The following is a 21,568-nucleotide window of genomic DNA, read 5'->3' on the forward strand; positions in this document are numbered from 1 at the left end:
GACTAGTTTGTATATCGGAACACTCATAAAATTAACGCCTATAATAGCAGTATTGACATAGTCTAATGTCAGCTTCCTATTCCTTAGTCGCTAAAATTCTATTTATTAGAAACAGCGAAGTTGTTATATAGTTTATGGATATTCCTTGTTATACGGTACCCTAAGATGTCGAACGATTAAAACTTTTATATATATATATATATATATATATAGGGTGTCTTTAAAAATGTATACGCAGTTTGAATAATTATATTTTCAACTCTTGTTCATGTATAAGTAATATTCACATTGCGGAATAATTTACACAACGTTAACTATTCCTCCAACTAAAGATGTTGAAAATCATTACTGTTCTGGTCGGTGGCTATCAATGCATAAACATTTAACAAGATCAAATTTGGCTGTTCTATACTTTTGTTTCGGCATTTTTCCGATATTGAGTTTATTTTCAAGGCACTTCGACAAGAAGAAAAGTCCACTGGCGTTGGATCTGAGAACAAGCAGGGTCCTTATTCAACCTAGTATTTTCTGGAAGATTCGCATCAATATATGCTCTTAGATGACGATGATAGTGTGCAGGTACTCAGTTAGAAATGAGATTTGCCTATTTTATTAAAGTCCTGCCGAATACATAGAAAGTTAGACTATTACAGTTACTATACTTCCAAAAAAGTACTGGTCTAATCAAGGTACAATGTATACGTTTTTGAAGCACCATGCGTATAAATTACAAACACCATCGACATAATGGCTTTATCACAAATGACAAGTGCTTCCGTGGTTTGCGTATAGAAAGCATATAGCACTGGGTAAAATTTGCGTGAACAAATGCTTAAATGAAACAGGAGTTAAAAATTCATTTTATCGTCAACAACGACAACAGCTTGATGGTCTTCATATATCCATTTAACCTCAGCTATATGAAATAATCAATGTCTAACTTTTTTGTGCAATTGTACTCAAAACTGTATACGGCTATGTCCATTATATTTATAGGTTCGATTGACAGACTACTACAGTTTCCGCTCAAAAACCACTATCTTAAAACATTGCTCTGTAGTAAATCTTTAGTTTTACCAGATTTGGCCGCAAGTTCGCTGATGCATATGTCGTTGATGAACGTGTGTAAAACTGTAGATGAGAATAAAATTTTTTTTGTTATAGACCCCTTGGAGAAAATAACCATACAGCCTGTGAACATTAAGCTTGCACAAAATGTTTCCTCGTCATTTGCTATACTCATCCTGCTGTGCGTCCTTACGATCAAAACTTTGACCTTTATTCGCCTTCTGCATTTTGGTTGCCTCCATAATCCTGATGACCATCTGCGTAACTCAGCTAAAAATTGTAGATGTTACTTTCCGCCAAACAGATAAAATGCACCCCATCGCCGATGGATAAAAGACGCCAACTAACTATTTCGACTAATTCAATCTGTTCACTCGTACTATTACACACGGAGTCGGTCCTATCTAGCGTTTACTGGACACACACACACACACACAGTTTTAAGCACAGTTTTAAGTTGACTGCGTCTAGCCATGTTTTACGTGAAGTCACAGGTTCACAGGATTTAGGCACGGCAAGAAATCGAACGGTGTTTCACGTAAATGGAGTACATGAGGGTATGTACCAACAGGGTCGGTTTTCATAATCTCTGGAATCTTATTAGCGACTGTTTCGTTAAAATTAATTTTTCAATAGCTCTTTACAGTACGTGTTGCATGGTGATTTAAGGGCGCATTCGGTTAGGAAATCAATGTTCATTTAATTGAATGCATTACGTACTTCAGGAAAATAACTGCAATATACATTCGCTACCCTCTAAATATAATGTGATCTAATTGTATGTTGTGACTGCATTTTTAACCCTAGTACATCAAATTACTTTTGACGTATATGTGAGGAACGGTATCAATAAAATGCTGAGATCTCGTGGCGATTTTTTTGACCCAAGCAAAAGATGCAACCCAAATCATGTGGAATCATCATAAATTCCCGTGTGAATAAACGTATGTTGAACACGTGACCGTGTCGTGCCCCGTTCTGACATTAGGCGGTTGAAAGGAGGTGCTTTATCAGACATCCGCACGAGCGCAGAGTTATGTATAACAACTCAACTTCTAGCTAAAGTATCAACTGTACTTGATACACCTGTGTAATTGAATAACATTTACCTTACTTTGAAATTGAAAACCAATAATAATACATTTTATATTCCATTGAAAATATATAGCAAGTTCACTAATTTGTCTCGGACCTCATTTATGCCGAAAAATACAGCTTTTCAATGAATGATTTTGTGTCTAAACCTACTTCATATAATTCTACAATAAAGAGTAATGCCGTTGGCATTGCGGGGATTCCTTTGGATAAACCGCAGTAATAAGCTAACGTTTTTCAGACCTGCAAATATAAAGCTGTCACGACATATCCATCTATTTATTTATTAATATTAACATCAAACCTTTGTAAAAAGATATTTAGATAATGACTAAATTGCTTTCTCTGTACATAAACTAAAAAGAGGGAGTGCTTCATCTGGTTCGAAACGTTCCGAAATAGAAGCGGCAATTAAGTATTTTTAATTGTTGTGCTAAATTTTTTTGTGAACGTAATTGATTCAAAAACCGTGGACAAGAAGGATCTTCATGAATGCAATTCATTGCATTAACATCCAATATTCACTTACATGAAATCTTGCATGAGGTAAAATTACAAACTATGAGAAACTAACTAGTCTGTCTACAGAATCCATGAGCCGTCCCTTGCAAGCAGGTCTTTGAAGGTGGATTTGTCTTGGTGCGTTTGATGGCCCTGAAAAGAGTCGTTTGAACAACTATAACCTCTACGTGAATCTACTTCAATGAAGTATATTTGGCGACAGCCTTTGTAGCCTCGAACACGGCACACTTTGCCAGCTCACCAGGTAGTAGCAACCTGATGGCGGTCGGCACCTCCCTCGAGGTGATGGTCGGCCTATCCTTGTAATAAGACAGATGGAAACCTTCAACAGCGATCCTCTCGAAGAATTTGCGAAAGCATTCATGATCAACATGGCCTTCGACGAAATATCCGTATCAGAGCGGATTTGCCTGAGTATCTCGTAGATGCGGATGGTAAACGACTCTTTCCTTCGACGTCCCTTGCTCTTTTTGTCCGAAAACCGGACGTCTTTTGGAGTCTTTTTGGTTTTTCCAGGTACTTTTCTACATTTTTTCTGGTATTTCCAGATATTTTCCTGTAAGTTAGATCTGTTTTGCCATAAGAAATTAACATCGAAGATACTTGGCAACTATTCTAGTTTATGGGGGTCGATAGCGGCATTCGTGACACTGACGTGTGCATTACGCAGTAGAAAGGGGGGCGCGACTGATCCGTAATGAGCTTGCGGTACGAATGTGGCAAGAGTGAGTCGGCTAATTGACCCAAACCGTTTCGTTATAAAGTGACGGTTCTCATTTTGTTTCATTTAATTACTATAACTACGCTTGAATACCATTAGCACCACGATCACGTAATGTATTGTCGCGAAAAAGACGGTAAGGCCAATTCCGACTCTAAATCGAAGCCGTCGTGAGCCGATCTTCACTTTCCCGTAGGCCATATCTATCGACTACTGCGTTAGAAAAAGGCCTTTAAAAAACACTATGCCTTACAATATTAGCATTACTTTACAAGTAACTATATTTTAGAGAGATGAAAAGTGCACCTTCAGTCTCAAAAAGGTTCAGTCCTGTTTACAAGGGTTGCAGAAGGTGTGACCGAAATCTCTAGTGGGGAGTCTCCTGGTGAGGGAACCTTGTTTAACGCCTATTTCAATGATACGCTACACCATTAAAACATCTTACAGACAAGAAGTACAGTGATACCACTTTGATCAAAGGTAACGGTCTATCACGTTAATAAAAAGAACTCATATAATTCGGCAAAAAATCATTGTAATTAAAGTCAAATCTAATGTTTTTTGATTACTACATATAATGTGTATTGCTATACAGGGGAGCAACGTATGTAAAATCATATAGAAAAAGTCGAGTACGAATTCGTGAGTGTAAACACACTTCAGTTCATCTGCTCAACAAAATTTGTGGGATAAATATGTTTCAATGGCAAGGTTAAAACCAGCGATCCATGGCTTTTTCAACCAAAGACTTAGAGTCCTAGCCATCGCTTAATTTTTCTGAAAATACGGCAAAAATACAAAAGGTATTTACTTGAACACAAATAACACAAGGCCTAAAGTTCTATTTTTCATTTAAGAGCCTTGCCAATCTAAAACATTTTCAAATGTTAACGACAAATAGAGGTTTTATTCCATCAAAGAAAATAGTTCTTTAAAACATTGAAAAAAAGTTGGCGGAAATGTATTGATCAGCCACTGGATATATACCGTTCGTCTTTTACAAACGCTACTTTAGAAATGAAGCAAATCTGAACATTATGAAAAATACCTCCCTCAGTGCACCTGGAATTTTCCCTTGCATAGCCAATTTACGTATTTCTAAGTCTATTAAGTTTTTACATAGTACTTATTTCTCGGTACAAAAATTAAAAACAAACCTCTATGTTTAAGGAAGCTGCTGCGAACAGAAAGCATGCGGTTTATGATGCTGAGATTGCCTCAGAACATGGATCATTAGTATACTGTATTTCAAACCTTTGATACTATTTAGAAAAGCTTTTCATGTTGGACGTAGATGGTCGCGCAGTTCATTTGCATAACGTTTTTTAAGATACAAAGTTTAGTTGTGCCAACATAGGCCAAATCACAAAAACATTGTTCCCATTGGTTGGTAAACCGGAACAAATGCCTAGAAACGGTATTCCCATTAAATGACACAGTGTCCTATCCACTTTCGCATTTATCGTATATTACATACGAGTTTGTAGAAATACAATTCTGGAAGTTATGTCGCATCATATACTTCATGTAAGTATATAAGCTTAATACATTTATGCAGATCAGCTAGACAAAAAGGGTAACGAAACCAGGATGCTGGGCGCTGTAAGGTAGTTTTCAATATCTAAGTACAAAAACGAGATAGCTTAATAAAATAACATAGCGTGTGTTTGCTGGTAGCTTTGAAAAGGGTTGTTTGTTCATTGGTGAATTCATTTTGTTTAAGCACAAAAACCGTAGAGTGTACGTCTTCGCCTTTTCAGGACACAAATCACGTCAACGGACGTCACGGTCTTTTCTTGGCGTGCTCTTTATACGTGATCGCGTCTCAGATGGAGTCCTCGAGAAACACCTTACGTACGTCCCGCCTCTTCTCGTGGATCGGGTTAAATACGGTTGACACCACAACTACGCGTCAGACAACAGATAGCATGCTTGATGATTTTCTGGATGTTCTTTCGGAGAACTTTGCGATGACGCTTGGCACCACCCTCTTCAAGGTTCTTGCCTCCCTTGCCGCGGCTACACATATTAATTCATGCGCAAAATTAAACGTATGAAAGATGCTAGCAAGATACTGGCTGCGTCTTATATACTGCGGCAAGACACCATACATTGCAGCATCGCAGAGGGCTAAAGAACCAATCGGAATGCTGCACCGAGCAAGCTGCCTCTCTCATTGGTCGAATTTATGCAGTAAGAGCGCGCGCAGACTAGTTACAAAGAAAAATGACAACATTAGTTAAAATGCGCTTTTTTATGTAATTCATCAATTATATCTACTTTTTTCATCAATTCATCAATTATATATACAGATGCACGCAACCAATAATAATTTAATAATAACCATTTTCGACCATTTCCGCTTATTTATGTAATCATTGTCATTTGTTTTTTAAATGCGTTCCTATAGTTCATTGCGGTTAGCGTACATGTGCTCCTGTTTGGCGTTCCGCGAGGGGACGCCCCACATAGGTATTACCCTTCCTTTAAAAAGAGTAGACACGTATCGCATCAATTTTATTTGTCGTTCTGCCGAAAAGTAGAACAGTTTGTGAGCTGTGGCGCGATCAAAGCAGCTCTTCGCAAGTCTACCGGGGAAGAGGCTGTGTGAAAACAGTTGGCCACCTGGACTATGCGCAAATCGGTACCTGCTACCTGTCGGTAGTATAAAAAGGTCTCATCGTTACAGATCAGGTACTGTTTTCCTGTATGAAACTCGAAGTTACCAGAAATCGACAGGGACACTATCTCGCAGACTTTCGTTTCGACAAGTGGTCTAGAAAATCGACCAGGACTTTAAGACGGATTTGCGTTTCTAAAGCTCAGAAGCTTTGGCTCTACATGTGCCCAAAGATATCCAACTGCATGTAGAATTCGTGGAAAATGCTCGAATTCAATATGGAACTAGATAGAGATAACGGCCTATTTAAAGCCTGTTAAAAAATATCGAACACTTCCAGTTTAGTCTCAGAATAATATTCTTTGATTATTTTTGTAATTGGACGAAAGGTTTTGGTTATTTGAATACTAACGTGCGCTTTGAATGTTACGAAAATATTATTTGACAAATACCTTATATTATCTAGCAGTGTGTTTACCAGTAGGATTAATGCAGTATGAAATATGACAGTATATGGGCACACCCTTTTATTAAAGGTCATGTTCCATCTGAAGATAACGTTAAAACTGATCATTTAATGGTAAGGAATAAACTTCTACACATTTATTTTAATAACTTAAAGCTCATCTAAAAAAGAGCAAGATATATATGGATACTCTACGTTGATCTGGTATGGTTTGGCTAGTATTTATTGATCTATCGGTTTGGCTCATAGCATTTTATAGCACTAAAAAGTTTTCTGGTGTAGATTTAATTATAATCTAGTATTTAGCAATGTATAATTTCCAGGTGGTCGAGATCGCGTATGATGTCTCATGTAAATACGTACGGACAATATAATGACCACTTAAGTACTAAACTGTGCTGGAAACTATACAAGAGATGAATTCGGTAATCTCAAGGATCGTCGTTCATCGGACAGAGCATTGCAGTAGAGCATGAAATAGTTTTCCTGAAACAATATGTCATACAAATTCGAACGTTTAAGTAAACTCGAAACTGGAAGGACTCATTGTCATACATAATAATGTTAATAATAAGATCATTTTATTAAGCTATGCCCATTTAAAAAACGATAATCGACATAAACAGTTGACTGACTTGTGAAACTTTGAGCTAGATAAATTCGACCTGCTACTAATCAAACCGTTTTCGTTGTATGCACAATAAATAGCGAACCTTTTGAAAAATCTTTAACCGAGCTAGTTAATTCCGATTTAAAAATTACCCTATAAAATAGTGTTACTATAGAAAAAGCAATTAAAGGATCCATCCAAAACCAAAATACATACTTAAGTTAAAACGGTCTGCCTCAGAGATCACATAGGTATTTCTTTAAGCTGGTAAAATGACAATCTAAATACATTTTGGCAGATGCTTACTCCATTGTCATTTTTATCTTTATGATAAAGGTGCTAAACATTCAGTTAAATACAAGATGGCTATATAAAAGTTTACATAAGCGATCTTCGTTAGGATGCAACACTGCCTGGAGACACCGATATACGGCTTTGAAACAGATCTAGCTTGAGAAGGTAGTTTACTTTTTTTAACGCGAAAGCGCTCATTTATCAATCTGAACAGCAGGGGTACGACAGACTGCGGCATACAAATAATTATGTGAATGTTTCCCGTCGTTTAAAATCGATGTCTATCGAAACCAAACAGAGAATACAAATAAGACACGAATACAGTTTCGGCAGTGTGTTAAAACGTCTTTATTGCCGATTTATCTTAAGCAGAGAACAGACTCAAAGCTAACCTTGTTTATTCAAACTAGTTATTAGCCATAACTATTTCTAACGCAACAAAATCCAACTCAGGTAAGGTACTGCAATCAAAGTATAGTAAGAGAGTAGAATAGCATTGAGTATTGTAACGCATACAAATGGCATATTGTGAGGCTGGTTTTGGGACGCACACTTGAACTTGTACAGTCATGTAAAAACTAGTAACTTTACTACTCATAATGATACGTCTATTTTTAGCTGTAAACGATATTGCTGCTGCTGCTACATGTGGAAACTTGCCTTAACTAGCCGGTTGAATGCTAACGCGCAGATCTGGAAACGCCAACAAGACCTAGATCGGTGTCGAGGACATTACTAATTGGCAGAAAAAGCCCGAAATCACCACCAAGATCCTATCAGCCCTTTCAGCTTCTATGCTATTCAAGTCGTTCTGATACGCACTCTAGGTTAGCACACCGGTTATTCAGTTATCGGCGTTCGTTAATACGCCTGATATGTATTAGTTGACTTCATATTGTCGCCCAGCAAGATATAAAGATGATATTTAGATGTGTTCTATCCGGCGTATTATAACATTAAACAGACAAACCTTTTTCGAGCTCTAGGTATTCCTTGGCACTGATAGAATATTTTTACTAAGTAGTTTATTGTAACGAAGAAATGTTTATCAAAGTCAAACGCGTTTCGAGTTACATAACACAAGCTCACACTTCAGCTTGCGCAGTAACCGTTAACAGAAGTGTGTACGCGCTTAGTACATTGCGAATGGCATGATTATTGTAAATATGCCACTAACTAAATCTGAAATAGATCTTGTTAACCACATGGATACAATCCGCATGTGCAAAATGGGTGACAATGAGATTCAAGTTGGCAACGTCAGTAAATCTTTGGCAGTGGCAAAGCTTCGGTACATTCGATAACTCCTGGTTTTCAAAAAAACCCGCGCAGTTGGCTTTTAACTCTCATCGACGTGAAACCAGCCAATGGGAACAGTTCTTTGATGAAGTTTTTCTGTGATTGGTCGGTCAATTTCAAACGGTGGCTGTCAGTACAGGCGGTGCCTTGTGAAGCTATAAAAGACCAACTAAAGACAGAGATCGCATCGTTTGTGAGTGCGTTGCTGGATTTGGTGTTCACAATAACCATTTGCAAAGTGCGACTATGTCTGGACGCGGTAAGGGTGGAAAGGGCCTTGGCAAGGGAGGCGCCAAGCGTCATCGTAAGGTTCTTCGTGATAACATCCAGGGAATCACCAAGCCGGCCATCCGTCGTCTAGCGCGTCGTGGTGGTGTCAAACGTATTTCCGGCCTGATCTACGAGGAAACCCGAGGAGTGCTCAAAGTGTTCCTGGAAAACGTTATCCGTGACGCTGTTACCTACACCGAGCACGCCAAGAGAAAGACAGTTACCGCCATGGATGTTGTATATGCTCTCAAACGGCAAGGCCGCACTCTGTACGGATTTGGTGGTTAGGTCAACATCACTTGTATTTGTTGTGCTGATCGAACAGCACAACATGGCCCGATTGAGGGCTGACAAGGTAGCAGATAAAAGCCGCTCTTGTAAGCAGCTGTCGAAACCTCTACAAACTTAAAGTTGTATTGTACCGTGATGCAGTGACTGAAATTCATCGTGCACTGACGGAATTGTTAATATGTATTATAATATTCGCTAATTTACGAAAAACAATCTTAGCTTTAATTGATTGGAAACTGCGGTACGGGAACTTTGTATGCGCACTATAAAAAAAATGAAATAAAACTCAAACGATGTTCAGACTAGTAAAGGGATCGACCACGTTGAAACGTCGCAACGCCGTTAGGGATACGCAAGTTCCGACAACAACGCCACAATGAAACACTTTCTTATTGTGAGGTGACATGTATACATCATGAGAATAAAACTTTATCGTACTAAAGGAGGTAAATTGTCTTCAAGCCATAGTAGCTTATTTTAGTGTAATATGATAATACATTGGTAGCCTCATATACTGAGAGTCGAACTATAATGAAGGATTGATGTATAGTCTGATATATTTTTATTGATAGCAATAGCAATGTAGGAACCACGCATCTGTATTTTTAGCTGGAGGCCATGTTTACCTTTGTTGTGTTGTTGTATAACAATAGCTCCTAACGCGGTGTGTGATATATAAGATAGGTGAGTGGGTAGATTGCACTCCATAAATACACAAGGAAGACAAAAAGAGCAGGCGAACGTCAGCAGCTAACGGGCGCAGATAAACAGATGGTTGATTTTTATGGTACGGAAAGACAAAAGTAAAAAAGTAAGCAGCTTTGCTGATAATCGCGGCAAATTGCGAACTGCAGCTTTGCTGGTAATCGCGGCCAATTGCGAACTGGTTTACGGTGGAGCTGAAGGGGATGTTAAACCTGAATGGATCCTTGAATGCGATGCTACGCAACTAAGCCTGGCACGATACCAGGTCAGGCAAGCTTTATTTTAGGTACTCAACAACGTGGCCTACCTGTCTATTGTTGGTGGGCTTAATTAAAGAAGCTACAGTATGTTTTAGAAATTGCGAAAACTGTTGACGATTTAACGAAGTCTTAAAGGTTTCATACAGATTATTCTTTGTTCTCTAAATACATACACATTTACTATAAGGTTGCCTTACGTGCTATATATGTGTATTTGGTGAGCTGCACAAAGAAAGCATTTCTTGACATTTACCGACCTGATTTTGTAAACTATTCAATTATGGCTTAAGTAGTTCTCCTTAAGGTTTTTCTTAGCCATTTTTTAGTTGCAAGCAGCCATGATGTCGCTGTACCGTCTCTGATCTCGTGCTTTCAACTGAGGCGTTTGTTGAATGTTTTTTTTTTTGAACATGAGGTTCTTGCAATACTGAACAATTGATTTAACATCGGGACCCTATGCAATACACACGCATTAAAACCAATACCTATATATTGCACAATTTGTGTAAATAGAGGAAGTTACAATATGACAGGGAAACAGATTTAGATTTATGAAAGTCCGAAAGTAACTGTGGGTCTTGTAGTATTAAGAAAACCATTTGAAAGACTTTCCTTTGCGGAATGCTGCTGAAAACTTACTTATTTGGGCATTGTTTGGGTAGCTCTTAAATTACAGCTTGCAACGCCCTTCAAAAAAAAAACTAATATGTAATTACACTCTTCCTACTGTGAAGTTATCAAAATTATTAACGAACTTAAAAGAACAGAGCACGACAATCAGTACGCTATTTTACTGAAGCTACAGTCTAGTGGCACACAAAATAACATAGCCTTCTACAATCTTGTCAGTGTCTGTGAAAACGGGAAGATTACAGGAAACGTATCAATGATATTGTATTTTTACTTAAAATTATACTTACGAATGCAAAAAGTTTTGCACGTGCAAACGCAGGAACTGCTTAACTCCATTTACTTATCGGTTTATGTAGTTATCGTATATATACATATATATATATATATACGTTGTTTTTCTACTTATCAATAAAGGTACTAAGAAAGCAGTCAATCATAATCATAATCATTAGCTGAATCTGTAAATGTTATCACCGTTAGCTGAATATGGAAATTTATAGTATTCAGCATTCGCATCGAAATAAAACTGTCTGGTTATCACGTAACACCTATAAAGCAAAGGCGAGTGTAAACGCGGCCTGATATTCTAAAACGTATCAATTGTCAAGCATCTTGTTATTTTTGTGTAATATGTATTATTATACGAAAATATATAAAACTTCGTATGGTTTTTATACCGAAGAAAGATATTTTTTTTAATATTACTTATTCAAATGTGAAAGAAGTACTTTAATACTGTTGAAATGTGATCGAAATATAGTTTTTTAAGAATACGAATTTTATATATAACGTTTTGCGATAAACACTTAAACTCTGTTCTTTGGCACGAAACTTGTTCACACAAAAAACGCGTTGCCAAACCCTGCGGCTAATATAAGGTCTGATTAAGTTATTTTGCTTTATACTTTTTTTTTATTTTGCATACGCTATCCTGTATCCTGTTAATTGGCTAAATAGATAAGTTCAATACTATTTTAAATAGTATAATTAGTTCATTCAAAAATTGATCATGAAGTTCGAAAAACAAAGCAGGTAGTTACAATTAGGTATTAGCGTTTTTGTCATTAGAAGTTTGATGATCAAAAATATGTGAAACACAATTTACGATTTTCATCCTTACTTTATGCCGTTTCAGTATTATGAACAATTCAAAAAAGAAGAGTTTCTAAGCATCTGTTGCATGTTTCTAGCAATTGGTTCGAAAAAGTATGTAGGATATTTCAAATTTCGCGCGTTTATTTTTTGGCGCCGGGCAGACGGTTTTTGCTGATATCAACCGGTACCATTATTGATGTGACCACGTAATCTGTCAATCTTCATAAAGTGAAGTTAGAGAAGAATACAAACAAATTAGTGTATGTTTCACATAGACCCGTACAAGGGCGTTTTTTTATTATTCGTTCTTTTTTTTTTATTATTATTTGTTCTTTTGTAATTTATTGATAATATTGAGAAAATTCAATGTTTAATTTTTCGATCCAGTCTTCTGTATCTTTCTTATCATGGTTATACAACTTCGTACAGTTCATATGAAAACGCGTCAAACGTCCTGAATTACCAGCAGAGACAAATATGATGATGGGCACTGATCCTCGTAAAAATAAAGGGAGTACCGATGTCCTCTGGAAAGTTCCTCCGGTAGCTCGGCAAACGACAGGCGCGGTTTTGGTCACGGGAAGCAGTGGTTGTTTGGGACAGCATGTGGTCAAACTCCTCCAGGAGTACGATAACGATTGTCAATATATTTTCCTTTTTGATCTCGTTCCTTATGTAAACAATCTAAATCACTCCACTAAAAAGCCAATGAAAGAAATATGTGGAAGCCTGACAAACCTGCAAACGGTTCGCGAGGCTTGTAAAGGTGTCGATTGTGTAATTCATTGTGGGGCGCTAATTGACATTTCGCTTTTTCCGAATGAAAAAGCGTTAGAAGAAGTGAACGTTAAAGGAACGCGCAATATAATTGAGTCCTGCATTCATGAGAGTGTCCCATACCTTGTGTTTGCGTCTACGACGGATACTGTAGTCTCATCAAATCACATCATTTATGGAACTGAAAATACAACGTTTGTGCCCAAAAACTTCCTCATGGGACCATATGCTAAAAGCAAACATCACGCCGAGCAGTTGGTGCTTCAAGCCAACAACCTGCCGCTGGCAGACGGAAGCGCGAAACTCCTTACCTGTGTCCTCCGGCCAACGACATTTTACGGTGAACAAGATAAACATTTTATAACTCGGATTATGACTATTGCCAAGCTTTACGGAAATTCGAAGATCCAGAAAGTCAGAAGTACTGATGAACGGCTACAAACAACGTACGTTGGAAATATCGCGTACGCACATGTTATTGCAAAAAACGCTCTACAAAAAAATGCCGACTGTGCTGGTGAAATCTATTACATAACGGATGACACCCCTCTCGAGGATCTGTACACTTCGATCAAGCCGTACGTCGAGGCGCAAGGCAGCATTCGAGTGAGCGACTCGATCATTCCGTATCTGTTAGTGATCCTTATCATGAACATTAGTGCTTTTGTCCTCAGACTGATTCGGCCGATTTATCAGGTCGGCGAGTACTTCCCGACGCCGGCTACCGTTAGGTATGCCTGTACAACGGTTTTCTTCAACCGACAAAAGGCTGTTTTACGACTAAAATATTGTCCGTACTATACACACGAAATGAGCCATAAGAATTCACTCGGTTATTATAAGCATGTCAAAGTGTAATTCATCGTCTGCTTATTGTAACTGTCTAAAACCAGTAGATATCGCAATGTGCCTGAAACGAAGACGACGGACAAATGTTTTCTATTTCTAATAAAGTGTATTTAGCAAATTTATAACATCCGAAATTTAGCAATTCACGATTACTCGATAGATAATTTTAGTACATTGGGTGTTTCGGAGAAATTGCAATTTTTTTTTTTACAAAATCGTAAACCAGCATACAGTGGATGAATACTATGCAATTTTACGTATATTCATGTAAATGGTAGGTCGAAGGTAGTATGGTTTTTCTTCGTATAATTATCATAATCGTCGAGCACACAATGATCTTCGATATGCTAGCTCTGTAAATCTTGGCTTTTCTTAATACCTTGCGAGATCTAGTTACTATTAAACTACTCCAACCTTACTAGTACATTTTTTCAATGGACCTCAATGTATACTTCACGAAACTAGTTAGAGCATAATTTTGCTAAGTATTTTTGGTTTAAATCGAGTGCGAAGAACATTCTGCATTATTGTCAGCACGAAACGCGATTTAAGTGATTTTTACTGGAATGAGCTCGAACACTTATTTTCCAAGTCCTTGACCTTTGTAAGAGACACAGATGCCTCTGAGGCAATTGTTCACCCATAAAAAGTGTCGTACATCGCCTGATCTTGCGAGCATAATTAATGTTGTTTGACAAATCGCTTGCGACGCAAAATTACCGATCATAATATTTTATGTCAGTGAAAATGTACGTATATAAATTACATTCCCATAGATGTGATTAATTATTATTTTGATTTTGAATGTGACAAATTCTGAATGTCTCATTCATATAATCGGTCCTTTTACGACAGTATAGGTGTGGACGTTAATTAATACTTTGAGAGCTTTACTGTTGTCATTATCAATCACTGTATACTGCCAAATGTGCAATACACTGAACGTGCAATACACAACGGTCTTCACGGGCCCTGTAACTTTATTGTGTTATCAGGTTTACATACATATATACACATGTGCACGGCAGCCACTGGATATTCATGAAAATTTCAATAAATTGATTTTGTACCACCATGTACTTCACATCAATAGATGCTACAATTCTTCAATTTCTAGGTTCATACCGTAGTTGAATAGTTGCCTTATGTTTATGATCTCAAATTGTGCCATTTTGACTACCAGGCATGCGATGCCATTACGACCTTGGATTTGTTTTGTCAAGGTGATCCTGTACTTCACGTACTTGTCAACAAGCTGTCTCTTTTGTGTGCATAGCACTCCCGTTTAGGATGCGGTAGTTCGCCTATAGCACACCACGTTTTTAAATTCTTAGTCTATCTCTTTCTTCTCTGCTTTTGCCGAGACGAGACGTGCATATATGTTCTGTAAATACATATATCATGGAGGTTACTTGTGATTTAAAAATGGGAACGCCTCAACTGTCACACCTTCGTGCATCGACTTATGTAGGGTTTCCGTCTTATGCGATCTATCCAGCATATACCATTTACGACAACATTAGATTACCCAATAAAAAATCGCACCTAACGTGTGGGGTTTTCCATTAGTCCACAGCGTTAAAACACCTTAGGCTCACGTTTCTTCCCCAAAATCTAACTGAGATTGCAATCGAAATTTATTAATAAGTGTAAAGATATTGTTGTGTGTCAGTGTTTCCCTGAGGATTGATGTGGAGGAGTTAGAACTGAACTTAGAAGACTGCGATGCTTCCTCTTTGTTCTCCTTTACGATGAACTCAGAAGAGCGGCAGCAAGTACGAATAACACAACATTTATGTACTTTTCAAGTGTTATTCGAAAGTGCAAATGCTAGCTTGAATTTCACTCCTAAACCCAGGAGAACAATCTCGTATGGTAGAATTAGAGTCCAACAGAACCAACTCGCCCTGAGCTGACTTCGTTTTAACTGACCACAACTAAGCGATGCCAGTTCTGTTAGCAACGACATTATATTTCGTATACACTTCATACTATAATTTGCTTAAGTTTTTACGTAGCTTTCTTTAGTTATATCTATAGGATGGAATTTAACCGTATCCTATATTTGCAAGTGCCGATTATCTCTAAACCGGCTTCAGCGGTTTTCATTAGCTTTATTGGTAAAACAGAAGTACTTTGTTTGAGGAAGTGATACGTAATACTGATGCACGGGCAAGTGCAAGCGATGCATAAGATGACATTTGTCCGTATAAATGGCAACGGAATATTTGTTATGTCGGCTGGGATTGAATAGGTATGTCAATAGTAAATATAGCAATAGTCATCCCGTTCCAGTACTGCATTTAGAACAGTAAAAAAAATGAAATAGTATCCTAGCTACCCCATTGGCCTCGTCTGAGTACCCATACTTATGTATGTCGTCCGGTCAATGACGCTCATACAAATGACGTCTCTATGTTATATTGCTTAATATATTAATTTTATGATTGTCATGTTCGTCGAGCAGAAGCATATGCTTCACCTTTCAGTAATATGACAAGCATCTTCAGATTTAGCAATATTGTCATATCGCGTTCGACGAACTTCACCAATATGAGCCCACGATGGTTCGAATAGCACCCGAAAAAAAAACAGTTATTTCCATAACTACCAAAGTTTATAGGATTGTTCTGGTAGGGACGAATTTTAGTAAATTTAATTTAAGTAATACTCTAACATGTACAAGCTGTACTTTAGCTTTCTCCATCCAAATTCAAAGTATATAGAGAAGAAAAATTATCTAAATGCGTCCCCTGTACTTACTACTGCTTATTTTTGGTTCTTGTAGTTACTTTATTTAAGGCCGCATCGTGTTTTAGAGTTAGAAAAATCATTTACATGGACTCGCATTTAAATATGGTGTTTCACGTATCTACGTACCATTAATTAGTGAAGCCTCTAAATATCGTACTGGATTAATTAATATAACATAAACATATGAATCTACGTCTATGTATATATAAGCGCAGGGCAAAGTAGCTCTAAAGCGCTCGTTCCTGCTCGGCGACGACAGAGCTAAGCCAGTCGGCTTCATTTTGGTGGTAGCGGTAGAAAGGCTAGCGATATCGAAACGTTAGCGACCCGATCGGTCGAATTCCTCGGTGATCCGACGACGTCACGGGAATCGACCGAAATGTGGATAGAACAATTTGATCGCCTAGGTAAAGATTACTGCTGGCGCTTGACCGACAAGATGATACCAAAAGCGGAACAGTACTTACAAGTAACGTCTATCGAAAAAAAAAAAAAGTAGAATATACAAGCGTTTTCCTTCTTTAGAAGACAAGCATGAAATTAAACGCACTGGGTGCTAGAGAATCTAGTATGGCAAGCGTGATAAGCAAGGCAAGAAAACACAGAAACAGCTTCTTGTTTGAAGCTCAAACTAGTCTGTACAGACCAAATGTTTTCACGTGTAAAATGCCGTACTTGTGTATATGAACTACAGATTAATATACATTGAAGGATGATTACAAGTCTGACCTCTGCATAGCTTCGTGTCGCGTGAAAGCATATAATCGCAAGCTTAGTCGCAATTAAGCCTGTCAAGTGATTTACTATAGCTGTTCCCAATTACGAGTTTGTAATGAAAGATTCTCGAAGACTATCGTTTTCGTCAAATTAACTTTATAAGGCAAACCGGTAAAAGAATGGCCGTTTTATATTTCGGAATCAGCAGGTATAATTTGACAAACAGAACTCTGCTAACGTTAAGTTTGCGTCTATTGAAGCATCGTAAGGCTTTTTCGGACCAATTACGCCTTATTCTGAGAGCGAACCTGTAAATTTTAGCATGACGTGCAACCGAAATGGCTTTCTACCGGTCCTTCGTATGTATTTCGTTATTGACATTAATCGATCTATAAATCGAAGGATTTGATGGTTAGCAGTATCATACCACATATAAGATCAAAAAAAGTTACCGCACGTTTTAAACAACCGTGAACCAAAAATTACTGAAATCCTTGTCGTTTTTACTCCAATAGCTTCTTGTGGCGCAATAACTGAAAAATAAACATACATTAGATCGAACTGTCTAATAGTTTTTCTCGCACAATCTTTCTTAAAGCGGAAAATTACAGTCAACTATCACATCTTGTTTTTCGACACGAATAAGTATGAGACCGTTCCAATTTGACCGCAAAGAACACGAAACCGCTCTCAGCAATTTCATTTCGACTATTGACTCGTTCTTTCCATCCATTGTAGCATTACCCTCTCCAGTTTATGCTTTAAGATCGCCCTACCCATCTACCATAAATACTGTAGAATTATTGATAATTATGCACTATGATCGTAGCGCTGTCGGTGTTTAGCAGTTGAGCTCGAGTTCATAGTCAGCATGGGTCCCAGCACCTCGAATAAAGCGGCCAAGAAAACAGGTAAAGCTCAAAAACCTGTGCGGTCGTCGGACAAAAAGACTAAAAAACGACGGAGGAAGGAGTCGTTCTCTATCTACATCTACAAGGTTCTAAAGCAGGTACATCCAGATACCGGAATATCATCAAAGGCAATGTCCATCATGAACTCCTTCGTAAACGACATTTTCGAAAGGATAGCTGCAGAAGCATCACGTCTTTCCCACTACAATAAAAGGTCGACCATTACTTCCCGAGAGGTTCAGACCGCGGTTCGCCTGCTGCTGCCAGGAGAATTAGCTAAGCACGCGGTTTCGGAAGGTACCAAAGCGGTCACGAAATACACTGCTTCTAAGTGAAGTCCGTTAACGATCAACAATGGTTGCAACGGTCAATGCTTGCCTTCTGATTATTCGAACCATGAAGGGTGGCAATGGAGGGAGGTTTTCTTTTAGGTATGATAAGTTAAGTATGAAGAGAAATGAGTGGCCGCAAGCATCGTTTCGCTAGTAATGTGTTACATACTTTGGACGGTTTCATCGTTGCACCAACTGGTGAGGTTGGTTATGGGGTATACGGCCGTCCGTGCGAGTATTTTGATATTTAGTAGGAACCTTAGCTGCGTCATTTGATTTTTGCGCCTAAGAAGTTAAGTATATAAGTGTGACAATAAAGAACGAGCATCGTAGTCGTGGAGTATGTTTATTCGTGATACTCGACTCGTTCGTGAAACAAACACGAAAATGCAACAACAGATGCACTAAATGAGAATGCATGCATGATCCGGGATGCATATTCCAGTCGTGCATGATCCGGACATATATTCCAGCCGCACCGAAATAGTAGTACTTAACTGTCGCTTTGCTCTTTTACTTAATTAACCTTAGCACTGTTAAGTACCTAATTTGGCACTTAATTAACCTTAGCACTGTTAAGTACCTAATTTGGCGTGCACTTACACAAAAGCTCACTCGTATTTTGTCACAATATGATACAAAATGACTTTATTTCAGCTCCACGTATAGTTACTTATAGTTACAGTCCCAATCACACTACTTTCATAACTTAATACTAGCGCTCACGTAGGGGTATTAAGTATGTATGCTGTATAATAAAAGGATATATAACTAAGTGTGTGTGTGTGTGTTACAAGGTCACAGAATAAGTGGGCGATTCATTCACAACATCACAATTAAGTTTCGTTCCTATTTTATGATGAGCGTCATCGCCAGCGTTACTGTCATTACCATCAGTTACCGTTATCATATGAAAGCCATTATTTGCTGAATTCGCTGCTTCAACATCACAATTAAGTTTCGTTCCTATTTTATGATGAGCGTCATCGCCAGCGTTACCATCATTACCATCAGTTACCGTTATCATATGAAAGCCATTATTTGCTGAATTCGCTGGTCGAAAAGATTATTTTACGTGCGTCATTGTTTTGGGACCTGTTCACACTCGCACAGTGTCGCGTCGTGTCGAATCGATGTGTAGAAGTAGTGATATGCTAAACTTTTTGTCTAACGAAATCGCCGCACCGTATCGTCAAATACGAAAACACCTGACAGAACCGCAATTAATAGGCAATAATATCACACGTTAATATTTTAACCACCCAATGGGGACGGTCACTATATCGTCCTATGAACTGATTGTATCCAGCTTTTTAGGTAATACAATGGGTGTGAAAGGTAACTTTACAGAGAGTACACATTCGGCTCGCAGATCTAACTTTGTTGAAGTTTTTTTTCTTTGACGTAGTTTACGGAGGGTTGGTTCCGAACAGAGCTGTGCTTTTATCCTGTCTTTGAGTTGAATTGCCATCCGGCTGTTTATGCTTGCGCCTTTTCGGTCTTCTTGGGCAGTAGCACGGCTTGGATGTTAGGAAGTACACCGCCCTGTGCGATTGTGACGCCGGATAGCAGCTTGTTCAGCTCTTCGTCATTGCGAATGGCCAGCTGTAGATGCCTGGGAATGATACGGGTTTTTTTATTGTCACGGGCCGCATTTCCCGCCAGCTCGAGAACTTCGGCAGCTAGATACTCTAACACTGCCGCGAGGTACACGGGCGCACCGGCTCCAACGCGTTCGGCGTAGTTGCCTTTACGGAGTAGACGATGGATACGGCCCACAGGAAACTGTAGTCCCGCGCGGGAAGACCTCGTCTTCGCCTTGGTCTTCGACTTTCCTCCTTTTCCGCGTCCAGACATGTTGATATCGCTTAGCGTGTAATCGTCAATTAACCTCCAACAAGCACCTCACAGGACTGGTATTACAATGATTTTGCAACTCAGCGGCTTTATAAGGGGCGCACGTTGGCTAGATGCGGCGAACCGTCCTCTCCAATGTGGCGCTGCGAGCGCTTTGGGACGCCATCGCTAATTGGTGCATTGACTTCCTCTCTTCGTAGCCCTTTCCATGTTGGCTCCCGAATTGGCTTGAGAAGCCGCCATAAATAGAAAGACACCCATGACGACGCTTAATCTTGCCGGTGTTGTGCGTGCGTAGTGTACAGTCGGCCGAACGTTTTGTCGAAAAATAGAAAAAATGCCACCCGCCCCGTCTGGTAAGGCGGTCAAGAAGGCCGGTAAGGCCCAGAAAAATGTTCGTGCTTCGGATAAAAAAAAGAAGAAGCGCAGGAGGAAGGAGTCTTTCTCGATCTACATTTACAAAGTGCTTAAGCAGGTCCACCCGGACACCGGCATCTCATCCAAGGCGATGTCGATCATGAATTCGTTCGTGAACGATATCTTCGAAAGGATCGCTGCCGAAGCGTCCCGCCTCTCACACTACAACAAAAGGTCGACCATCACGTCGAGGGAGGTCCAGACCGCCGTCAGGCTGCTGCTTCCTGGTGAGCTGGCCAAGCACGCCGTTTCCGAGGGGACCAAAGCGGTCACCAAGTACACTTCGTCCAAGTAAATACTCGGTCGTCGTAGGATCGTCGAGAAATCAAGAAATCTTGATGCTGATGAAACAACTGCAAGCTATACTATGGCTCTGTTATGAGGCCATACCAGACTCGTAAAACAGACCGACCTTACGTAAGCCGTATTGTTCGCGAATTTGTGTAAAGTTATTATAACCTGTATATATATATACCTATATATCGAGTGCGAGTATAAGGAGACGTATTTGCCCTGCGTTTGTGAATTTGTAGTAAGCTTCCTGAGGGAGTTTGTATCCGAGGTAAAATAACCCGCGGGTTTTGGATATTACTGTCATTGGTTCGGTGTCGTTCTTGAGCGCATGGGAACAACCCGGCCAGTTAGACAGAAAACCAAATAAATGACTTCATATAAATTACTTAAAAATTTTAACGTGAATGGCGGTTCTGTGAGAAATAAATTTATGATATTGATGTATGACAATATTTCTGGTCTGGAAGTTTGGCGGATATGGTAGAAATTAAACGATGCATAAGACAAAAACCCTTTGTAAGAATGTAAATAAAAAAAAAAGACCCCCCTCGTATGAGGCAAAAGACGTATGCAATTGTTTTCATTTCTATCTTATACTATTAGCCGACTTCTGTATTTTTCCTACTACATTTATTCAGATTTTTTATTTCGAGTTTCGACTGGCTCCATGAAAGGTGAAATTTACAAAGAACTACTAAAGGTGTTTTCGTA

General features: G+C 38.8%; 6 protein-coding genes across 6 annotated transcripts; 4 read left to right on the forward strand and 2 right to left on the reverse strand.

The window, feature by feature from the left end:
- Positions 1-4,291: 4,291 nt before the first annotated feature.
- On the reverse strand, positions 4,292-8,765 carry LOC147752430 (uncharacterized). Its single transcript, XM_086971564.1, is given in 6 exon segments — positions 4,292-5,204; positions 5,207-5,292; positions 5,294-5,616; positions 6,856-6,978; positions 8,057-8,108; positions 8,367-8,765. Coding segments are annotated over 3 exon segments (306 nt in total). The 5' UTR covers positions 5,434-5,616; positions 6,856-6,978; positions 8,057-8,108; positions 8,367-8,765; the 3' UTR covers positions 4,292-5,124.
- A 95-nt stretch (positions 8,766-8,860) lies between these two features.
- On the forward strand, positions 8,861-9,701 carry LOC111268116 (histone H4). Its single transcript, XM_086971565.1, has one exon. The coding sequence runs from the start codon at positions 8,942-8,944 to the stop codon at positions 9,251-9,253; it is 312 nt and encodes a 103-aa protein (XP_086827691.1). The 5' UTR covers positions 8,861-8,941; the 3' UTR covers positions 9,254-9,701.
- A 133-nt stretch (positions 9,702-9,834) lies between these two features.
- Positions 9,835-14,665, forward strand: LOC111268118 (3 beta-hydroxysteroid dehydrogenase/Delta 5-->4-isomerase type 3). Its single transcript, XM_022846865.2, has 2 exons — positions 9,835-12,209; positions 12,379-14,665. The coding sequence occupies exon 2, from the start codon at positions 12,427-12,429 to the stop codon at positions 13,582-13,584; it is 1,158 nt and encodes a 385-aa protein (XP_022702600.1). The 5' UTR covers positions 9,835-12,209; positions 12,379-12,426; the 3' UTR covers positions 13,585-14,665.
- Positions 14,666-14,765: 100 nt separating this feature from the next.
- On the forward strand, positions 14,766-19,042 carry LOC147752431 (histone H2B-like). The gene has a single exon (XM_086971563.1). It carries the CDS (start codon positions 17,918-17,920, stop codon positions 18,290-18,292), a length of 375 nt encoding a protein of 124 aa, XP_086827689.1. The 5' UTR covers positions 14,766-17,917; the 3' UTR covers positions 18,293-19,042.
- On the reverse strand, positions 18,908-20,227 carry LOC111268119 (histone H2A). The gene has a single exon (XM_022846866.2). It carries the CDS (start codon positions 20,144-20,146, stop codon positions 19,769-19,771), a length of 378 nt encoding a protein of 125 aa, XP_022702601.1. The 5' UTR covers positions 20,147-20,227; the 3' UTR covers positions 18,908-19,768.
- Positions 20,228-20,399: 172 nt separating this feature from the next.
- LOC111268120 (histone H2B) lies at positions 20,400-21,426 on the forward strand. The gene has a single exon (XM_022846868.2). The coding sequence runs from the start codon at positions 20,484-20,486 to the stop codon at positions 20,856-20,858; it is 375 nt and encodes a 124-aa protein (XP_022702603.1). The 5' UTR covers positions 20,400-20,483; the 3' UTR covers positions 20,859-21,426.
- The last annotated feature ends 142 nt before the right edge of the window (positions 21,427-21,568 follow it).

The sequence above is a fragment of the Varroa jacobsoni genome, unplaced genomic scaffold (assembly GCF_002532875.2).
Source record: "Varroa jacobsoni isolate VJ856 unplaced genomic scaffold, vjacob_1.0 scaffold_1259, whole genome shotgun sequence".
NCBI classification, from domain to species: domain Eukaryota; kingdom Metazoa; phylum Arthropoda; class Arachnida; order Mesostigmata; family Varroidae; genus Varroa; species Varroa jacobsoni.

Excerpts from the sequence above, each read along its gene's own strand:
- LOC111268116 (XM_086971565.1), top strand. The coding sequence starts at position 8,942 with ATGTCTGGACGCGGTAAGGGTGGAAAGGGCCTTGGCAAGGGAGGCGCC.
- LOC111268118 (XM_022846865.2), top strand. The coding sequence starts at position 12,427 with ATGATGATGGGCACTGATCCTCGTAAAAATAAAGGGAGTACCGATGTC.
- LOC147752431 (XM_086971563.1), top strand. The coding sequence starts at position 17,918 with ATGGGTCCCAGCACCTCGAATAAAGCGGCCAAGAAAACAGGTAAAGCT.
- LOC111268119 (XM_022846866.2), bottom strand. The coding sequence starts at position 20,146 with ATGTCTGGACGCGGAAAAGGAGGAAAGTCGAAGACCAAGGCGAAGACG.
- LOC111268120 (XM_022846868.2), top strand. The coding sequence starts at position 20,484 with ATGCCACCCGCCCCGTCTGGTAAGGCGGTCAAGAAGGCCGGTAAGGCC.